Source organism: Ascidia mentula, chromosome 8 (genome assembly GCF_947561715.1).
Source record: "Ascidia mentula chromosome 8, kaAscMent1.1, whole genome shotgun sequence".
NCBI classification, from domain to species: domain Eukaryota; kingdom Metazoa; phylum Chordata; class Ascidiacea; order Phlebobranchia; family Ascidiidae; genus Ascidia; species Ascidia mentula.
In genome coordinates, this window is record NC_138573.1 from 2,826,364 (window position 1) to 2,844,742 (window position 18,379).

At 38.5% G+C, this 18,379-nt stretch overlaps 3 protein-coding genes across 5 annotated transcripts; 2 read left to right on the forward strand and 1 right to left on the reverse strand.

Moving 5' to 3' along the window:
- Positions 1-1,469: 1,469 nt before the first annotated feature.
- LOC145911783 (Golgi-associated plant pathogenesis-related protein 1-like) lies at positions 1,470-3,753 on the forward strand. The gene is made up of 5 exons (XM_082999223.1): positions 1,470-1,551; positions 1,614-1,686; positions 2,208-2,335; positions 2,438-2,515; positions 3,184-3,753. The coding sequence occupies exons 1-5, from the start codon at positions 1,521-1,523 to the stop codon at positions 3,333-3,335; spliced, it is 462 nt and encodes a 153-aa protein (XP_082855349.1). The 5' UTR covers positions 1,470-1,520; the 3' UTR covers positions 3,336-3,753.
- Positions 3,754-5,440: 1,687 nt separating this feature from the next.
- LOC145911771 (proton-coupled amino acid transporter 1-like) lies at positions 5,441-12,093 on the forward strand. Of its 3 annotated transcripts, XR_014403261.1 has the most exons (12): positions 5,441-5,581; positions 6,162-6,253; positions 6,716-6,793; positions 7,205-7,381; positions 7,988-8,171; positions 8,385-8,561; positions 8,811-8,906; positions 9,008-9,177; positions 9,550-9,710; positions 10,175-10,355; positions 10,658-10,885; positions 11,972-12,093. XR_014403261.1 is itself a non-coding variant. In XM_082999205.1 (11 exons), exons 1-11 carry the CDS (start codon positions 5,570-5,572, stop codon positions 10,821-10,823), a joined length of 1,494 nt encoding a protein of 497 aa, XP_082855331.1. In that variant the 5' UTR covers positions 5,441-5,569; the 3' UTR covers positions 10,824-11,143. The 3 variants fall into 3 exon arrangements, 2 of the variants coding, with proteins under 2 accessions (XP_082855331.1, XP_082855334.1); XM_082999205.1 differs by lacking the exon at positions 11,972-12,093 and having other exon boundaries at positions 10,658-11,143; XM_082999208.1 differs by lacking the exons at positions 5,441-5,581; positions 6,162-6,253; positions 11,972-12,093 and having other exon boundaries at positions 6,750-6,858; positions 10,658-11,143.
- A 344-nt stretch (positions 12,094-12,437) lies between these two features.
- LOC145910766 (phosphatidylinositol 3,4,5-trisphosphate 3-phosphatase TPTE2-like) lies at positions 12,438-17,858 on the reverse strand. Its single transcript, XM_082997970.1, has 11 exons — positions 17,572-17,858; positions 16,947-17,159; positions 16,046-16,177; positions 15,735-15,852; positions 15,390-15,552; positions 14,960-15,041; positions 14,625-14,775; positions 14,117-14,303; positions 13,197-13,294; positions 12,995-13,090; positions 12,438-12,667 (listed from the first exon to the last, which is right to left on the reverse strand). Exons 1-11 carry the CDS (start codon positions 17,856-17,858, stop codon positions 12,485-12,487), a joined length of 1,710 nt encoding a protein of 569 aa, XP_082854096.1. The 3' UTR covers positions 12,438-12,484.
- Between the last annotated feature and the right edge of the window lie 521 nt (positions 17,859-18,379).

The window sequence follows — 18,379 nt, forward strand, 5'->3', positions numbered from 1 at the left end:
TACAATATGGTAATTTGGAGTACTGAAGAGGCGTTCTGGGTTGCATTGTTGTGATAGGTATTATGCAGACCATTTTAACTTATTAAAACAACAAAACAAAGAAGCAGGCAGCAATTTCAACCAAACCTCAACGAAAATCCGGTTGCAGAAGCCTTATACAGTTTTTAAAATGAAATTATAATATTTTCAATTGCTGGGTAGTAGCGCTGAAATGTCATATGTGACCCGTAAAATTCCGTTTTTAAAAGGAAAGTTTCGGTAGGACTTTTAGTATCAGTCGAATGTACATTTGAAAAGTCCGTATCAACCAGCTGCTGTTAACGCCGATGCCGATATGTCAACTGCAGATTGTCGCGTCAAGTCAGCTGTTCCCTATTTAAACCGATTGTACGAAACAAAGGAAAAGAACAGGGATATTGTTTTACTGTGCATTGGAAAAGTATCGCCCATCTGTCATTCACTGTTAAACACAACTCTAGTCGTTATTCCTGCGTTGGGTGCAACAGGAAGTTAATGAAACGGCTACCGGAATTGCAGCCATTGTGTTGTGCATTAGTTGAAAGGGGTCATATATTTTGTGTGATGAGTTTGATTTAGCTTCGTATTATGCCAGGCAGTTTCAGCTACAATATATGTAATTGGAGTTGGATCGCGCCTAATCATTTCCAGGTAATTAACTGGCAGCTGTATATGGAGAAAGAAGCGTTATTTTAGTTTTTAGCGTGCGTTAATACATTCGCTGTTAAAGACCGTTCCACTGGCAGGCATAGCGCGGGGATATACTGTACATACAACAGTCTATAGTGTTGTTATTCTTTACCCATTAGACTAAAAGCTGTCACGTCGGTTATAAGGATACTGGTATGCGAGTACAATGGCGAAACCTTTCTAGTTACAGTTGACGACCTAAAAACATGCAAGCTTTGGGTGTTATTCGTCAATGCGTTGTTACATAGCAGTTCGCCAACTTCAGCATTAGTCACGTATTTTGCGGTTGCGTTTGCTATTACGTCATTTGGTTGCATTTGGTGTAGTATGTTGCACATAAAAGCAGACCAAGTAGATTTGACATGTGTTAGATTGCGTTGTTAGGTTTAGCCGATGTTATCCGTACCTTTTGTGCCAAACTTGATGCGAGGTAGTGAAAGAGTGAAGATATATACTGAAGTCATTTGCTTCCTACACAAGAAATATACTTTACATTTTTGTCGGTTGTAACATCTGTTGCTAGATATGGAAAATTTGGGACAAAAATAAAACGATAGCTCGCTACAAATCATGACAAAAGAACATAATTTATTCAGTGCTGGTGACGTATACATTTCACATCTGTCAGGTTGAATTATTATGCCGAAGGTGCTTTCTGTGGAAAATTTGATGCCCGATTACGAAGTGGGCGAAATAGTTGCACGCATAGATTTTTGTACGAGACGCAAACTGCTATGTTATGTACACTTTTGTATAGGTTGGTAGATATAGAACAAAAAAAAATTAGGGACAAAAAACGAAAGCTTCAAATCATGAAAGAAGAACAGAATTTGTGCAGTGCGGGTAAGTGTTTAAAATTAATAACATATTGCAGTCTGTGCTGACGCTGAGGCTTGTATACGCAGAAGAGAAACGGAAATTTGAACTGGAATTCATCGCTCGTCACAACGTCCTGCGGAGGCACCACAATGCGGCACCGTGAGTTCATTTACGTTAATTTCATCTCATAGTCTCTTCTGTAGGCGTATACACGCGAGTTTTGTATGTTCTACAAACCAACGGTTTGTATACAACTGATTTACATGGCTTCAGTGGTTACCAACCTTTTTTGTACTCACGGACCATTTTGTAAAACCATCAAGTCTGCGGATCCCCATGTAAAAATTACCCCAGGCTCAACTTGTGCCGAACTTCATGTATTCCTTTAAATAATCAAAGGTTGGAATGACAAACCACTGAACCCCATTCGCGGACCCCCTTAAACTTTCTTAAGGACCCCCTATGGGTAGGCGAACCCGAGGTTGAGAGCACTGGTTTGCATTGTTCCGTTGCGTACGTTTTTTACAGGGGTTGATTTTTTGCTGTTCTTGGTATATACTGAAGGGTATAGTATGGATAACTAACAACATCTGTTTAAAAAATACTATTTTTTAGTCCAGGCAGTTTGAACTAACTTTAGTGACCAGTCTCGCATGTTCACGCGTTTACTTTGTTGGCAGACTAAAACAAAACCCTGCCCTGACCAAAGAGGCGCAAATCCACGCAGAAAAATTGCTCAACCGACGAAATCCTGGTTGGAGTGAGAATGGTCACACCGTATGTCACATCATCAATCGCTCTGTTTGCGGTAAGTGCTGTATTTTTCGTAATAATACCTTGAATATATTTTTATCTTAAATGTAAATGGAATTGCAACAATTGTTTCATAACTTTGTGCATTTTTTGACAGCTTCAGAGATAACAGACATGTGGTACTCTGAAATTTCGAGGGTCAACTTCGACAATATTTCTCTCGATGATTTGACCGGTAAGTTGTAGCTCCCATGCGAATGTAACGCACAAGCGAAGGTGTAAATAGTGCTTCAATATTGCCCCTTGTTTAGCGTTTGACTTCAAAACGGAATGTAGCGAATATTAATTTTGCATTAAAACGGGTTAATACACATTCAAATGCATTGAGGAGAATAAAAACGTTTTGAACAACAATCAAAAATTATAGTTAGTTGAGCGATGATTATGATTCGAAATTTTCGATATATGAAGTGACGCAATAACAGTATAGACGCAAAAAGAAACCATCATGACATAATCCCGATTAAAGTGCCGTTTCCGTTTCGATAGTGGCCAAGCAGTGCCTTTTGTGGGGAGGAAAGCCAATGACTTCAGCCACGACGGCAACAGACAAAAAAAAAATTGCATTATTTAAACCCAAAAGTAAATATTTTGCTGCGTATTGCATTGCTTTCGAAAAACAATGCCTTACTTGATGAGGTTCTGATGTGCGTATAATGTGTCGTATATTATGCGACATTGTTGACATGTGTAATGCGACATTATTCCCATCAAGCAAAGTCTGCTTACAATTAAGCACGGTTTGAAACACACGATTTTGGTTTGTTTAAGGTAGTTATTGGTGTTAGTCTGTCTTGACAGGACGATTACTATTAAACCATGTCAACACAAAATGTGTTACAGCGCGATTTACGCAATTGGTTTGGAAAGAAACGCGAGAAATTGGCGTTGGCTTGGCACGTGACCGAAATGATCACGTGTTCATCGTTGCCGCCTACAACCCCCCGGGAAACAACCCCTACCTGGCCAAAGAAAATTTGAGTCCACCTTCGTGACGTAACGTCGGTATGACGTAACGTTTGTGTACACAAACATTGATGATGGCGAAAGGTGTAGTGACTCACAACACATGGTTTGTTTGTTGTTATTTGGACGTTCTCTTATTTTCATCTTGTTTGTTATTTGTTTCAATCTTCGAAACACAAACGCCGATATGAGTAGAAAGCCCTATATATGTGCTTATTGAACTAATGGCGGCGTAAGTTATTGCCGAAACGTCTTAAATAAATAAAAATTGTCATTTTTTTTGCAACAGAGCTGTTTTGATTTCCTATTTCGTTATATTTTAAAATTCTTGCATCTTTTCTGCCGTGTGGTTAACTTGTAGTAATGTTGAATTCATTATTTAAGCAATTGCTCGTTTACATGTAACGGCCCGCAATGGCACTGTGTGATGAGTGTAAGAACTTCTATCGTGGCTCTCAACTTCAAATCTTCAAATACAAGAATTACTCCGCTGACCTTTTTAGCGGTGAAAATTTCCAACACGATGTCAATCAAATCGCCTACTCTCTGTTGGTGATTGTGCATAAGCTTTGTGTGGTAAAATGCATCGGTGCATGAGGTAACGAGGCAGGTCTATACTGTGTATATACTAATTGCAGTAATAATATTGAGTTCAGACGTAAAGTGACAAGTAGGCCTACATGCTGGTTAGTTCTGGTTATCACAAAATCAATACACGTTAGTTATAAATACAAAATATTGTTTCTTTCAAAGAAAATAAACCAAAATAAGTTGCTGGTATAATGGCACGTAAGTTTTGAAAAACGTCACTCACTGCGGTCGATGCAAATCGAATTTCGACGTCACGGCAAAGAATTGGGACATTGTTGGAGCTCAGAAACCACGTGGATTTTGGCGGGGTCCTGGTGTAGCCTATATAAAATAAATGTATTGGTAGTGATGTTTTTGTTTATCATTTTTAGTGATGTGTTGCGCCGGATCCGGGTACCCGGACCCGGCCGGATATTGACCGTTTTTCAATACCCGGACCCGGCCGGATAATACACTTAATTTTACCGGATATTGGGAAAGCATTTTTGTCCTAAAAGCGGACAAACATTTCGCAAATTACTCGTTTTTGGGACCCAGTCTGTGATACTCGCCGACGTAAGATTTTTCTGTTATTTGTTATTAAGGTTTTTCATGACGTGTTATACCATATTAATAAATGCCCACGTTTATTTGTTCCACTTATGACAGGCTATCCTTAACATAGCATTCTGTTTGGCAATCAAACATTTTTGCCCTAATACGAATCGGTGTTAACAAACTGCCGGATCCAAATTATCCGGCCGGATTTGATTAATAACTATCCGGATCCGGCCGGGCCGGATAATTTGGAGCTGGGAACATCACTAATCATTTTACAAAAGCAACGTTATTTTAATTGCCCCTTGCTCATTTTTGATTTATAATGCAACGGAGCTGAGGAAATAGAGAAAAAACAACATTTGCATTTATATTGTTCGGCAAGCTGTCACTTCAAAACTTCTTTCCGGAGTATATGTTGTTACCATGCACGACCAACGCTTTTACAGCAAAAAGCGGGGCCCAACTTTACTAATATGAAGCCACAGAGTACCAACACTTTTTTACTGTAAGAAAACGACAAAGATATTACACCTTTGCAATTAAGTCTACTGTGGTTTTGACTCCTGATGTAGCCTTCTAACAAAAAAAAAATTACTCGGGGTCGACGGAGCCGGTGATCTCATGGAGTCGGTAAATAATAGTACTTTTATACTAATTGCACTAGTTACTATTCAGAATTTCGGATTCGAATTCAAATAACTGCACTTATTAAGTTTTCGGCCGAATCTGAATATTTATCTTTTTTGGGTAAGGTAAAATTTATTTCATAGTAAAATAGTGGACTCTATAGTGGTATTTCCACAATTTGGCAGTAAAGCTGTTGTAATTCATTTGAATATTTTGTTTTGAAAAGATATTAGTATTACATTTAAACAAAAGGATTCGGAGTCCAACTAAAATCTCCACAACCCTGATCATACGAACCACTCTCTTCGCCGAGTATTGTGACGTCACAGCCTTTTTCCATTCATGGAACAGCTGATTGGTGGCGCGACGCTCAAGTGCAAAAAGCAGAAGCTCAGAAGATAAAGTAATATGTTCCACCGTCCTGTGCCCACAAATTTGGTGCCACGGCTGCGTCGACGTGTTGCTCTCAATCTTCGATTGCATTTTAACCCTGTGAACATCAAACATGGAAAGCAAGGTAAGTTGTTGTTGTTGTTTTGGTGCGTTGCTATTGGTGATTTGCATCATGCTTGCAACGCTGCAAAGTAAATTTGCTGCTTTAGGATAACATATCCAGCATTGAAGCTCTGTTTGGATCTGGGACTATTCCTTTTTCATAGGCATGTTAGTTGGAACAACAAAAACTCACATAATTGTAGCAAGACACATTATTAGCGGACTTTATTGCGTTGCAAATTAAAAAAAAAAATTTGTGCATGTTAGTATTTTACTTTCGCGAAATTTGACCAATAATTAATAGGAAAGAATTAGTTATTGTATTGAAATAATTGCACATTCAACAGTTGCCTAAACAATCTTCAAATTACATATTTCCACTATTGTGTTTGACTACAGTTTTTGTTGTTTATGGTAAAGTTTTATATAATCGAGAAACTTACTTTTGTAGTGTTTTTGCATGTGTTGGTGAATCAAATGAAATGTGTATTAAAAAATCAAATGACACATAAGTTAAACACAATTTATCCCCCTTTTATTAGCGGAATGTTCCATATGGTTGACTAACTTGAAAAGTATATTGTCAAGATATACTTTTATAGAAATTGAATGTAAACAACATCTCATATAACACCTTTTCCAATGAACAAAGAAAACCCCTCCTTCATTCGGATGATGAAGAAAATGCAAACAGGTGTGTTGGCTGATTGCAAACTTAAAGTTATGCTTTGCATGTGTATGCATTTGTAAACTGCAAAAAGAAGAAGTGAAAATGGCAAATAAGCAAATAGTTGATGCTGCCAGTTTTCTCTTGCAATGTATTGGAATTTCTGTTCCGCTTTTGGTTGAATATTGCACCACACAGGAACCAATTGAAACTGATTCTTTTCAATGAACTTTTCTGCGCGGTGACTCACATAAGGAAGCAATGTAGCATGTTCACTTCCCATAATGTATTGTGGAGATAAGTAAGCTTGCCTATAGGCTATGGGTATAAAATAAAAACTAAGTTACCACCTATAAGAACAGCAACAATGTTTTGTTGACTAACCATTTTAAGAGCAAGGTTCATATCATCTGATGCTGTACACTCTGGGTGTATAATTATCACCAACTTTTTGCACCCTTTTTCTATTCATTTCCAATTTTTGTGCAGACAAGACAAAAATTTTTCTGGTGGCGATCCAGATGTGGAAGTCATGCAATCACAACCTGCAAATCCACATGCAACATCGTATGTATTTGTTTGTCTTGCATTTTTTGGAAAGATTTAAAGCTGATGGCTTGTGAAGTATAAAGGTATTCGCAGCACCTAAGAACTAATTTGACCAAAATGTCATAAGATTCAAAAAATTGAACACATGTGAGAGAAATGGTACATTTCTTAGCATTATCCCCTTTTTCGTGTTGGCACGTTTTTTGGCGTTAGTTGTGTGCTGTACCATTACCTTGAGGAAGCCTTGTTGAATAACATGCGAAACGTCGGTGAATAAAGTTACGTTTTATCTTTGCCAGAAGAACAGATTATTCAGTTACAATATGCCTGGCAGCAACAAAAACATCAAAAACATTATATTTGTGAAATGGTACATGTTTAAAATAAAATAAAAACAGTCAATGTAATTTTTCACTTTTGTCTGTCTAGGGATGCTGCCACCATGATGCACTTGGTAAAAGGAAGTATTGGAACAGGACTGTTGAGTCTTCCTTTGGCAATTGAGAATTCAGGGTTGATTTTTGGTCCTGTGATGTTGCTCCTTATGGCTGTGGTGTGCATTCATTGCATGCGTCTTCTTGTAAAGTGCTCAAAGCACTTCTGCAGGTGAATACAAACATAAGATAACATAAAAATACTTTGTTTTATGAACAAATCACATGGCAGTTGGCTTCCATAAACAACTTTTCTGTTGACTAGTTCATTCATCAAATAAGGCATTATTTGAAAATGCTACTTTTCAAACTATAATGAAAGTTAATTTCACAATAGGAAAACCCGGAAAATGTTAATATCACAACAATGGCATGTATCCCATACAAAGAAAGTACTTGTTGAATTTCGGTTCCTCTTTCTGATTCAGTTCTTGCAACATAGGAAAATTTTCTTTTCAATTTAACATTCCAATAAACTTCCTGAATATGTGACTCATTTGAGAAACCAAAGTAATGCAATTTTGAGGAAGACTCATTACACATTTATTACAAAATGCCAAACAGCAGAACATTTTGTGTTGTCAGTTGCAAAGAACTTGGAGCTGGCTGCTTTAAATATGCAAATTTTGCATGATAATTTATACATTGATGATCAATGGCTGAGTGATTAAAAATCTTTTTTATAGCTAAAGTACTCACCTTTAGCTTGCCTTGCTGCATTGCAAGTGTGGCAGATAACCTAACTCAAATAGAATATGTAAATATGGTTTGACCACAGGATTGAAAATGTTCCATTTATGGATTACGCAACTGTGATGAAAATGGCTGTACGTCATGGGCCAGTGGTCTTTCTGCAACGATATGAAAATCTTGCAAGCCGACTAGTTGACATCTTTCTCTTAATCACACAGCTCGGATTCTGCTGTATTTACTTTGTTTTCATGGCCCAAAATATTCGTCAGGTATGATATATGTTAATTATATTTCCAGTGTTTGTTGTAGACATAACATGTTTCCTTATTAGCAATTGTACTTCTTGTTGGCAAAAGTGACAAAAAAATAATATTACACAAAGAAGGATGGCCTTAAGATTGATATAATTTTTTTGTTCTCTGCTCTCGAAGGCAAAATTAAAAACAATTGTCAAGGTTTAAAATCTATCTCTTCTGTAACAGGTTGTTATCCAGTACTGGACTAAAGCTCCTACTGACAGATATTTCATGGCCATGATCTTTGTGCCTGTTGTCCTTTTCTGTTTCATCCGCCACCTGAAAGTTCTTGCATGGTTCTCGATGCTTGCCAATGTGGCCACTGCAGTTTCATTGGCCATTATCGTCCGTTATGTCTCTCAAGTATGACATGTATTTCAGTTTGAGCGATTCCATTCCAAGCTATTGCAGATTATTTCAGATACTAAATTAAGATGAATACTGTTAAAAAACTTTTTTGGGGGTTTGTCTTTTTGTGACCAAAAGTTCTGTGTATTCTGGCTTTTCATTGTGTCCAGTTACAAGGGTACAGCTTAAATTCAATGCCAAATCCTACTGAAAGTTATCTTTGTATAAAAGAAATATTTTTCCCAAATAATTGTGTTCTCCCAGGACCTGCATTATGATTCCTTGCCATTTATTGCAAATGCCTCCAGTATTCCCATGTTCTTTGGCAATGCCATCTTTGCATTCGAGACCATTGGAGTTGTAAGTGATGCTTTTTGCCTATGCAGTTTTACTTAAAACAAAAGCTGTATTTTTTGAAACATACTAACAGTATTATTGCTCACATTTATCTATGACATTAGATTCTGCCAATTGAAAATGAAATGAGGAACCCTCAGAACTTTCCTTTCATTCTGTACTCTGGTATGTCCGTAGTTTCATCTCTCTACATTGGATTGGGTGTCATCGGATATCTTAAGTATGGCTCAAATATATGTGGAAGTATCACCCTCAATCTTCCAAGTGCAGACCCGTAAGTCATATATATATCTGGCACTTTATTGTTGTGCTGTATATCTGTTTAGCATTTAAATGGTGTCAAATAAAAATTTACAAACTGCAAGCATGAAAACAACCATACATAATTTGTATAACTGGTGCATAAATTATTTTAATTTGATTTGAAAACATTTACAGTTAAAATTAAACACTTTAAAAGCTTTACAAATGAACAAATCCCCTCACAATGTCACTGTGTTATCAAACTTTGGCAGTTTGGAAACTTGGCCCTTGCAAACCAATCTCTCAATTTCAGCTGCATACAAAATGTACAAAATATTTATTTTATTCACAAAAAATAACCTCGAGAAGCAGCTTTTAGCACATTTCTTCTACTTACATGTAGCTTAGCTCAAGCAGCAAAGGTTCTTTACTCATTTGTCATTTTTGTTGGTTGGCTCATACAATTCTATGTGCCCATGCAACTTATGGAACTATGGATAAAACGGTTCAGACACCCGCGTCTCATGGACGCTGTAGTGAGAATTTCGCTTACAATGTTTACTTGTGAGTACAAACCCTGAATGGACCACAATTGTGTAAAATGTCATGTGAATCAAAATCAAACAAAACTTATCAGTTCAAATGATCTCAAAAATATGTCCTGTATGACAGTGCACTATTTTTTTGAAATCCAATTGGTGTCATGAGTTTCCTTTTTTTTTGAAAACTTTTAGTTTGGTTTTGCTTTATCACTAGGGCAATTTTTGTCATGTAAGTTATGTTTCTTCACACACTGTTGATGTTTCTTGGAATGCTCAAATATCACACTGTTTTTTTATGATGGACCACTGCATGCTTTTGATGCTATTGGATGAGTGTGGTGGCAATGATACTAACTCATCAATAAAAATGCTTTTCTAGCTTTATTTTGAAAACTGCTTTTTATTTGTAAAGTATAAGCAATAATATTTATGCACTTTGTTTATCATGTGGTGGCATTTTACTAAACTATTTGCACATAACTAAAGGCTTATGTGCAATTGCAATCCCTAATCTTGGTGATTATATTGCCCTCATCGGAGCATTTTCTTCATCTTTCCTTGCCCTCATCTTCCCTCCCATCATTCACCTTCTCACTTTCTACTCACCTCAGAGCAACGAAGTGGACGCACCGTTGATTGACAACGCAGATGAAACTACTGAAGAAAGGTACTGGGACTTTTACTATTATTTGGTAGTGGTTGATGAAAAGCAAGAGTCCAATCAATGGGCTTCGCAAAGCTTATTCGTATGTTATTTTGCCAGTTGGAATTTTTTTGCAGAGTATGAATTGAATGTGAATACAGGAATGTTCCCCAAGATCAAGAAGGAATAAAATTTAGGGGAAATATATTCATTTTAGAACGCTTATGTTGAAACGTCACATTTTCTTTTCATCCCCCATGTGTTTTAACTGGCATAGCGAATTCAATCCCGTTATCCAGTCGGTAATGAGCTGATCTTTTTTTCAGCAACCGCACGAGAAACACGGGAATGTCGAAGCCGATCCTTATCAAGGATTTTATCATCATGGTCGTCGGGTTCGGTGGCTTCGTCGCCGGCACAATTGTATCTGTACAGAGCATTGTACACGACTTGAGTACGGACGAGAGCAACAGCACATGTAGCGGTAACTGAGAAATCACCGCCAAGGTTCTGTTTCCGCCCCTGTGTGGCGCGGGAGCACCACGACAATGCAGGTGGTTAGAAAAGACGAACGGCATGAAATTTCCGTGTTCACTGTTAATCCCCATGGACATGGTTATTTTTTGTATTGCGCGCCACAGCACTGTTGCATTTGTACAATATGTCGCCGTAAGTTGCATTCCACTTATTTTTTTGTATAAATTCGATCGTTTTCATCGAATCAAAACTAGTTGTTGTTACTTATTGGCTGGAACTTGCCCCTGGTCACTTGTTGGGTCTCTTCATTTCGCTGCACTTCATTTAATAAACTTCTGCGCAAAGCGCAAAAAATCTCGGAATTTCGAAGTAACCGCACGGTGGAGCCAAATAGTTTTGCCAGCTCTTTCCGTATTGCCTACTACTGCGATAACGACATACGCCAGAGCTGTCATTTTAGCGAATATAGCGTTGGGTGAATGGATAAGAAAAAATATGTTTCAATTTAATATAAAATGCTATTCCAACAAAATCCAAGCAAATTTCGACACAGAGCGAATAGTTTAGCCTAAAATACGATCTTATGCTGCAATAGAGATCCTACTTCTATAGAACTTTGCTAGACCTAGCGATAGTTAATTTTCTACGGTTTAACCTAGAAGTTGTAATCTTCATGCAAGAGCACTCACAAACCAGACTCTATATTATAGTTTATTATTGCCCCGACACAACGTTTGACTTTAAAGTGAAGTGCAGCTAATATGAACTTTCCGTACACATTCAAACGCATACATAACACTGTTGTATAACAGCAATCAAAATCAGATCTTGTATTTAGTTGAGCGACGATTTTGATTCGAACTTTTCTGTACTAAGTGACGGAATAACACTATGTAGAAACACAAAGCAATCCAACGTGACACAATGCCGGTTTAATAGGGTCCAGGCAGTGCCTCATGTGAGGATTAATTCCCAATGGCTACGATGGCAACGGACGCTAAAACGAAACTATATATGCTTAAATTCACACCTAATGGTAAATGTTACTGAAAATTGCCTTGAAGAAAACCGAACCTATTGTGTTTTTTTTGCTTGGTTTCTGTCCGTTTGTATTCCTACATATTCTGTTGCCTTAAAAGTCATAAAATTGTTTACATTTGCAGTACAAGACATGTGATCGAAATATTCAGTTGATCGTCGTCGTCGCCGCCAATAACCCCCCGGAAATAGAAACATTAAGCCCAATTTGTGACGTAACAGTGGTGTGACGTCACGTTTGTGTACACAATAAGCATTGTTGATGGCGAAGGGTATGAGTTATGGTATGATTTGTTTGTTGTTTCTTTTGGAAATGTGTTTGCTTCCGTCGCATTTGTTGTTTGTTTCGATTCTGGGATACGCGCGCAGACAATTTTTCCGCCAGTTTATCGCGGAAGTTTGCCAATCATTTTTCTGTGACAAGCACTTGAAGCACTTTTATGCAATGTTAAATTCATTTTAAGAGCAATTTCTCGTTTAAATGCCACTCACTGCAGTGTTCATCGAAGTGTAAAAGGTTGTTTCGTGTGACATATAAGGCCTTCGGTATATATTGGGTCAATCATAAAAGAAAACTAACACAAGAAGCACTTTGCTGGCATATTTTCTACGAAAAATAAATCAATATTCTCCTACTCTCAGTCGGCGATTTGGTCATAGTCAAGTTCAATCGCAAAATCCTCCTTGAAAACGTGCCAGGTCTTGGGTTTGTGTGGATTGTCGATCTCCTCACGATTAATCGTCAGTTTCGACCCATCCAGGAAGGATGTATTCACCCAGAAATAGAAGGCACACTGGTCGTATCCGACTGGGACGTTTCTCTGGATTTAAATGTATTGAGTTTAAACTGAGTCTTGTCTGTTGAATCACATGCACACCGATGTGGTAACGGACAAGGCCACGGAGAGGGGGAAAAGGTGCGAAGACCTTTTATTGTATAGATGAAGTGAGATTGTGAGCCTTAGTCGTGCAAATCTCTTGGTTTCGAAGCAACCATGGTATATTCATGGGTCGGGCTTCACCCCCCTCGTGGGGCCTGGCAATAAGGTACCATGGACTAATATGAAACTCTCAACCAGTTGTCATAAAATGCAGTACATGTATGTTAGAAGCATGGTTTAAGTTATGTTTATAAGCATGTCACTTACCGCAGTAGATGTAAATCGGATTTTGACGTCACCACAAAGAATTGGGCATTGTTGGAGCTCGCAAACCACGTGGTTTTGGGCGGTGTCGTGGTGTATCTTGAACATACAAGCACGTTTTTAAAAAGACACATTATTTTGAGTATAACTGCTCAGTGTCCTTTATGTTGGGGCAGCTGTGCTGTGATACAGATATAACAACCACCTTGCAGTTATATTCTTCGGCAAACTGACACTTTAACATTTCTTTCCGGTCCAGTATGATATCCATAGCGAGATCAGATCCGTTGCCACGACCAACTCCTGTATATGAAAGAGTTAGAGTTTGCATACAAGTTTCTCACAGCGCGTCATAACGCCCTGTTGTGTCGTTTTGAGTTACATGGGCGTCGCAAAAAAATAAGGTTTTGGGGGGAAACAATAGAGGAAAATGTAACAAGTAAAATTCTTTTTTTGCAACAAAGGCTTGTTAACTTAGGAACTAATCGTCCTGATGAATTTACACAGTAATTGATGCGCCGTAAAGTGCAGTGAATTCTTCAGTGCGTCGCCCGCCATAAGTTTGAGATTGTATCAGCGATTTTAAATAAAACATTAGATTAACGACATTAAACTTTCCATTTGCACAAAAACTCGTCACCACCGTTTAGCAGTTTTCGTGGTTATCAATACCGCCACCCGGCGGAGACATTGATTCAGGTAGGAACATCGGTGGATTGTTAAATAGATAACTCGTCTAAATTTGTAAAGCTTAAAAGCTAAACCTATAGGAGTGCATCAATGAGCGCGGGCAAAAATATTTTTGCTGGTTTTTTAGGTCATTAACTAATAAATGCTATCGTGGTTTCATGAGATTGATTTTGAATCCTTTTTGTCATGACTCAAAAGTGGCTCTAGCAAATATTTTCATGTCAAGACCGTGCAGGTAAATTAGGGTCACGAGATAAAAAACAATACTTTCCCAAACAATGCCGCAATTTGCAAAAACTCCTACACATAAAAAACATAACACGGTATAGCCTTCGAGCGTTTTTTAGCAAAACTCTTCCTCAACCACCAGCTGTTTCGAAGTTATAAATACCGCCACCGGGCGGACACAAAAGTTCTCACAAACTCACAGATTACCTTCAATAGATTTTATCGTGATGGATCTCAATCTTATCTCCTTCCGTGGTGGCTCCAGGCCTCCAAACTCTTTCTTGATTCGTTCAAAGTAACCAACATAACGAATCTGCGACGCCGTCTCAACGCCTTGAAAAGTCAACCCAACTTCCATATCCGTCCGTCGTGAACCAAAATATTGAAGAGCTTCCTGCAAGTCCATTGTGACGTAACAGTTAATAAGGTTATTAAGTAAAAACAACATCTTTTTAGGTGGGAAAATCTTGGAGAGGAACACGAACAGAAAACCTAGAGCTAATCATAGGGTAAACGTAAGGTAATTGAGTAACAAGGCGCACAAAAGCGAGCAGGCAACTGCAGAGACGAGCAATATAACGTAACTGAACGACACTATCTTGTCTATCTGCGGATTAAAGTAGCATTTAATAGCAGAAGATTGTTAATGAATATATTTATCTGATGTACCCATGCTCAAATGAAATGCTCATTAACTGCATAGGAGGGATTCTACCTTGGCGGAGTCGAACTTTCCGGATTCTAGAAGCCAAGCGCAGACCGCTGTTCCCGTCCTCCCCTTTCCACCCTTGCAATGAATGGCGATCACGTGATTCTCGTCTGACGTCATCCAATCTCGCGCGTCTTCGATAAATTTGAGCAAGTCTCTGAGAGGATGACAAGAAAAATATTTTCTTGAATAAAATCAAGTCCTGTATTGTTGCTGACTTGGGAGCTTACAATGGTAATAACATATAACTTGTATAACAAAAATCGTACATTGTGGATTTTAAGTTTGTTGATTAAAATACGAGCTTTTTAGTCACAAAATTGGTACATGCACTATCTCACTTGATAGTGGGGACGTTGTGGTCATCGATCATCACCCGACACACGCGATCTTCGAAGTAACGCGTTTCGTAACTTCGTTCACCTAAAACACAATACATAGTAAAAGAAAGTTAGGTCTACAGGCCTAGCAGGATGAGCCACTTTTTTCCGACGAGTCGGAGCGAGACTTAAAAAATCAAGCTCTCGGTGAGGTTTGAACTCACGTTGAGTTCCTGCCAATTATGTCATTGCATGAAACATTACTGCATTTTTAAAGAAAGAGTTGGTTTGATCAACATAAAATATCTAAAATATTATACAACTATACCAACTACCAAACAACACACTACGGGATGTTTGGAATTTCGCACATGCGGCATACGTAACAGCACCACGACAAGCAATATTGAACAAATTGGGTTCAGCGCCACAACCAAAACGCCATACTTACTGCAAAGGTTGTAGATACGGTAGTTCCCCTTGTGTTTCGTGTTAAAGAATCGACTGACTTCTCCGATGGGGTTTCGGAAGACGCTCTGCAATCCACTGCTCGGAAACGACATCGCTATGACGTTGTCGGTAACGTAGGTCAAGTCAAGGTCAAAGCCGTCTTTCTGAAGAAAATAAGCCAACGAAAGTTAACACAAATGGGAACATCTACTTGTATATCTAATGGTTTTCTTTTCTTTGAGTAAACTCAAGGTAACTTTCGATGAAATAAATTTTGCAGAAATAAAACAGGTTTATTAAAGAAACTCAGATGGGTGGTTGTGCGATTGTTGCATTTCTTGCTCACCCTGTATCTGCGCTTGTTTTGTGAAACTGTTTGCCGACTTGATTTCTTCATTTGTTGGTGCGAGTAGAAAATCCGGGCCACTCGAATTACGCGCAAGAGACGGGCAAGCTTCACCAATCTAAATAATAAAACACACAGCTCAAGATCCAATGGCCACGGAAACACTCAAATGATTTGCTTGAGTGATTTTAATCCTAAAAGCAAATTAAAAAAGGACGAAATTTCGTTAAAAATTTCCCCGCATAAATAACAAACGCAAGGTGGCCAAACGTAGGTTGCATGCATTTAAAAGATGATCAACAATGGCACACTTTCCAAGGCCGTTTTCATCGGCTTCAGCAAGCACCTCGTCCAACGCGGTGTAAACGACGGTCACTACGAACGTGACCAGAATGATGACGGCGTCCGCAACCTCCCACGGATTGCCGAAAAACTTTTTGAACCTGTGAAAATAGGTTATCTTAGTCATATTGCCGATTGACATCTTGGCAACTTTGTGGAAAATATTGTCACATTTTTGGGAGTGACCTCTGTATCTGCGCCGCTATTTTCATTGAAAAATACTACTACACCGGGTCACAACTTGATCCACATATAAGCCTTTGCAGCATAGAAATCTGTGCGAATATTAACGCTACGATTTCGTGTAGTATTTCAACTCAAATTTATAAACAAAAATAACAGGTGGTTGCCCTGTTTACACCTAATCATTAAAATTAGCACAGATTTCTGTTTTACACATAGTTATATGTGATAATGTAGATCAAGTTTGGAAAAAACTTTGTGACCCGGGTGTAAAAGTATATCTTCCATTTTTATTGCAGTTTTCTGCTATATTAGGTTGACGTAGTACCAAAACTTTAAAAATATGTTTGTTGTAGATGTACTTTAAATTTTATACAAAGTTGTAATGACCATGTCGCATGCACTTAATTTTTTTCAACACATTGGATCTTTAAATTTGGTTGTTTAAAACGTTGTTTTACAGTTGTTGCTTCTAATGTAAAGGAGTAATGTGCGATTTGCGGTTCTTTCTTTTTGCAACACCCAAATCAAAGCGTACTATCATCGAAAACAATTCCCAACATGCTTTCAATTCTTCTTAAAACTTATTGTTTTGCATCAACTTATTGCCACCCACCTTAATTGCTAAGGTCAACAAAAAAAATCTAAATAAAAAACTTCTCATTTAAACCAGCGGGAAACATTTACCCGTAAGCAAAGATGCGGGAAAACAGATCCAACATAAAGATGCAGGAGAGTGTGAGGGATATTCCATCGAAGACGAGCTGGGAGGACTTGGTCTTACTCGTTCCTATGCTCAGGTCGATGATCATGAGCAGAATATCCAGGAGAATGAGAATGACTCCAACCACTCGGATGGAAAGATGGTCGACGAAAGACCGAACTTTAAACTGCCATCGTCTGGGTGTGAATATAACGTTCAATAATAAAAATTGAATGCGAGGCAAAAGATGCACAAAAGGTGTTGGGCTCATGGTTATCTGGTCGGCTAGGTCAGTGATTTCAGCTAATCTTGCATACTTTATTAAGTTTACACCTGATGTAGCGGGAGTGTTTTTTAGAATATAAAAATCAGTCTTTTTAGACAGCGCTAAACCAGAAAAGTACAGTTCAGTGTCGCAAGTCTGATACAACTTATTACATAAAGAAACTCATTTGAAATAGGGTTATAAGGTTTACCAAGCAGATCCAGTGTTTATACAGACATAATTATCTCAATTTCAATGACTGTGGAAGAGCTTTAAGTCCCACTGCAATTTATACAAATAAAAACTTTCTATGAATTTCGCAAATATAGTTTTTTCAATCTTACTCCAGTTCGTTCCTTGGTTCCAAATTTTCCCGTCCATCGTCCAATCCGTCTTCATTCCACCACAACTCCGAGATTTCAGGGATACCCACCGGCACAGTACGTTGCTCTGTGGCTACTGGGTCACCAGTTGTCCCGATAACTTTCTTTTCCTCCAATTCTTCCCTCCAACTGACTCTCTTGCTCCTCTTCCCGCTCCTGGGAGAAGCGTTGGGCTGCGCTTCGCCGTTGCCTGGCAACGCCTTGCCTCCATTTTCCCCCAGAAACTCCACATCCCTGCCTTCATCCATTGCTTATATTGCCACAGTTCGGTGCAACTTGCAGTGTTTTCCTCTCAGAACACATCAGACCGGTGCGGGTTAATTATTTACTGTATACGAGGTATCGCCTGTCACCATGGACCGGTACCTGCATTCTGTAGCCTTTGTTTGCACCCGGCTCGCATTGCATTGTGTTTGTTCAGGGGTTTTTGTGCTTGCTGAAAATACGTCACGCTGAAACTGCTCTTTCCAAATGAAAAGCAAACCGCTATATTTGCTAACCCTCGTCGCGTTTGTGCATTTATTGCAATAAAACTAATGTGTTGACATGATGTTACTTATATGGAGTTTCGTTTAAAGAAATCGAGCACTTCGACGTGGTTATCATTATTGTGAAAACGTCAATACCGGTGTATGAGCAAAAGTACACCATAAGACAGAGATTCATAACCCAAGCGCGACAAGATCTGTTTCTTGGGAGATGGTGAGTTATTAGGGTTGTTAAAAACACTTTACTTACGTCAGGATGCGAGAGGTTGGTAGTTTCACTG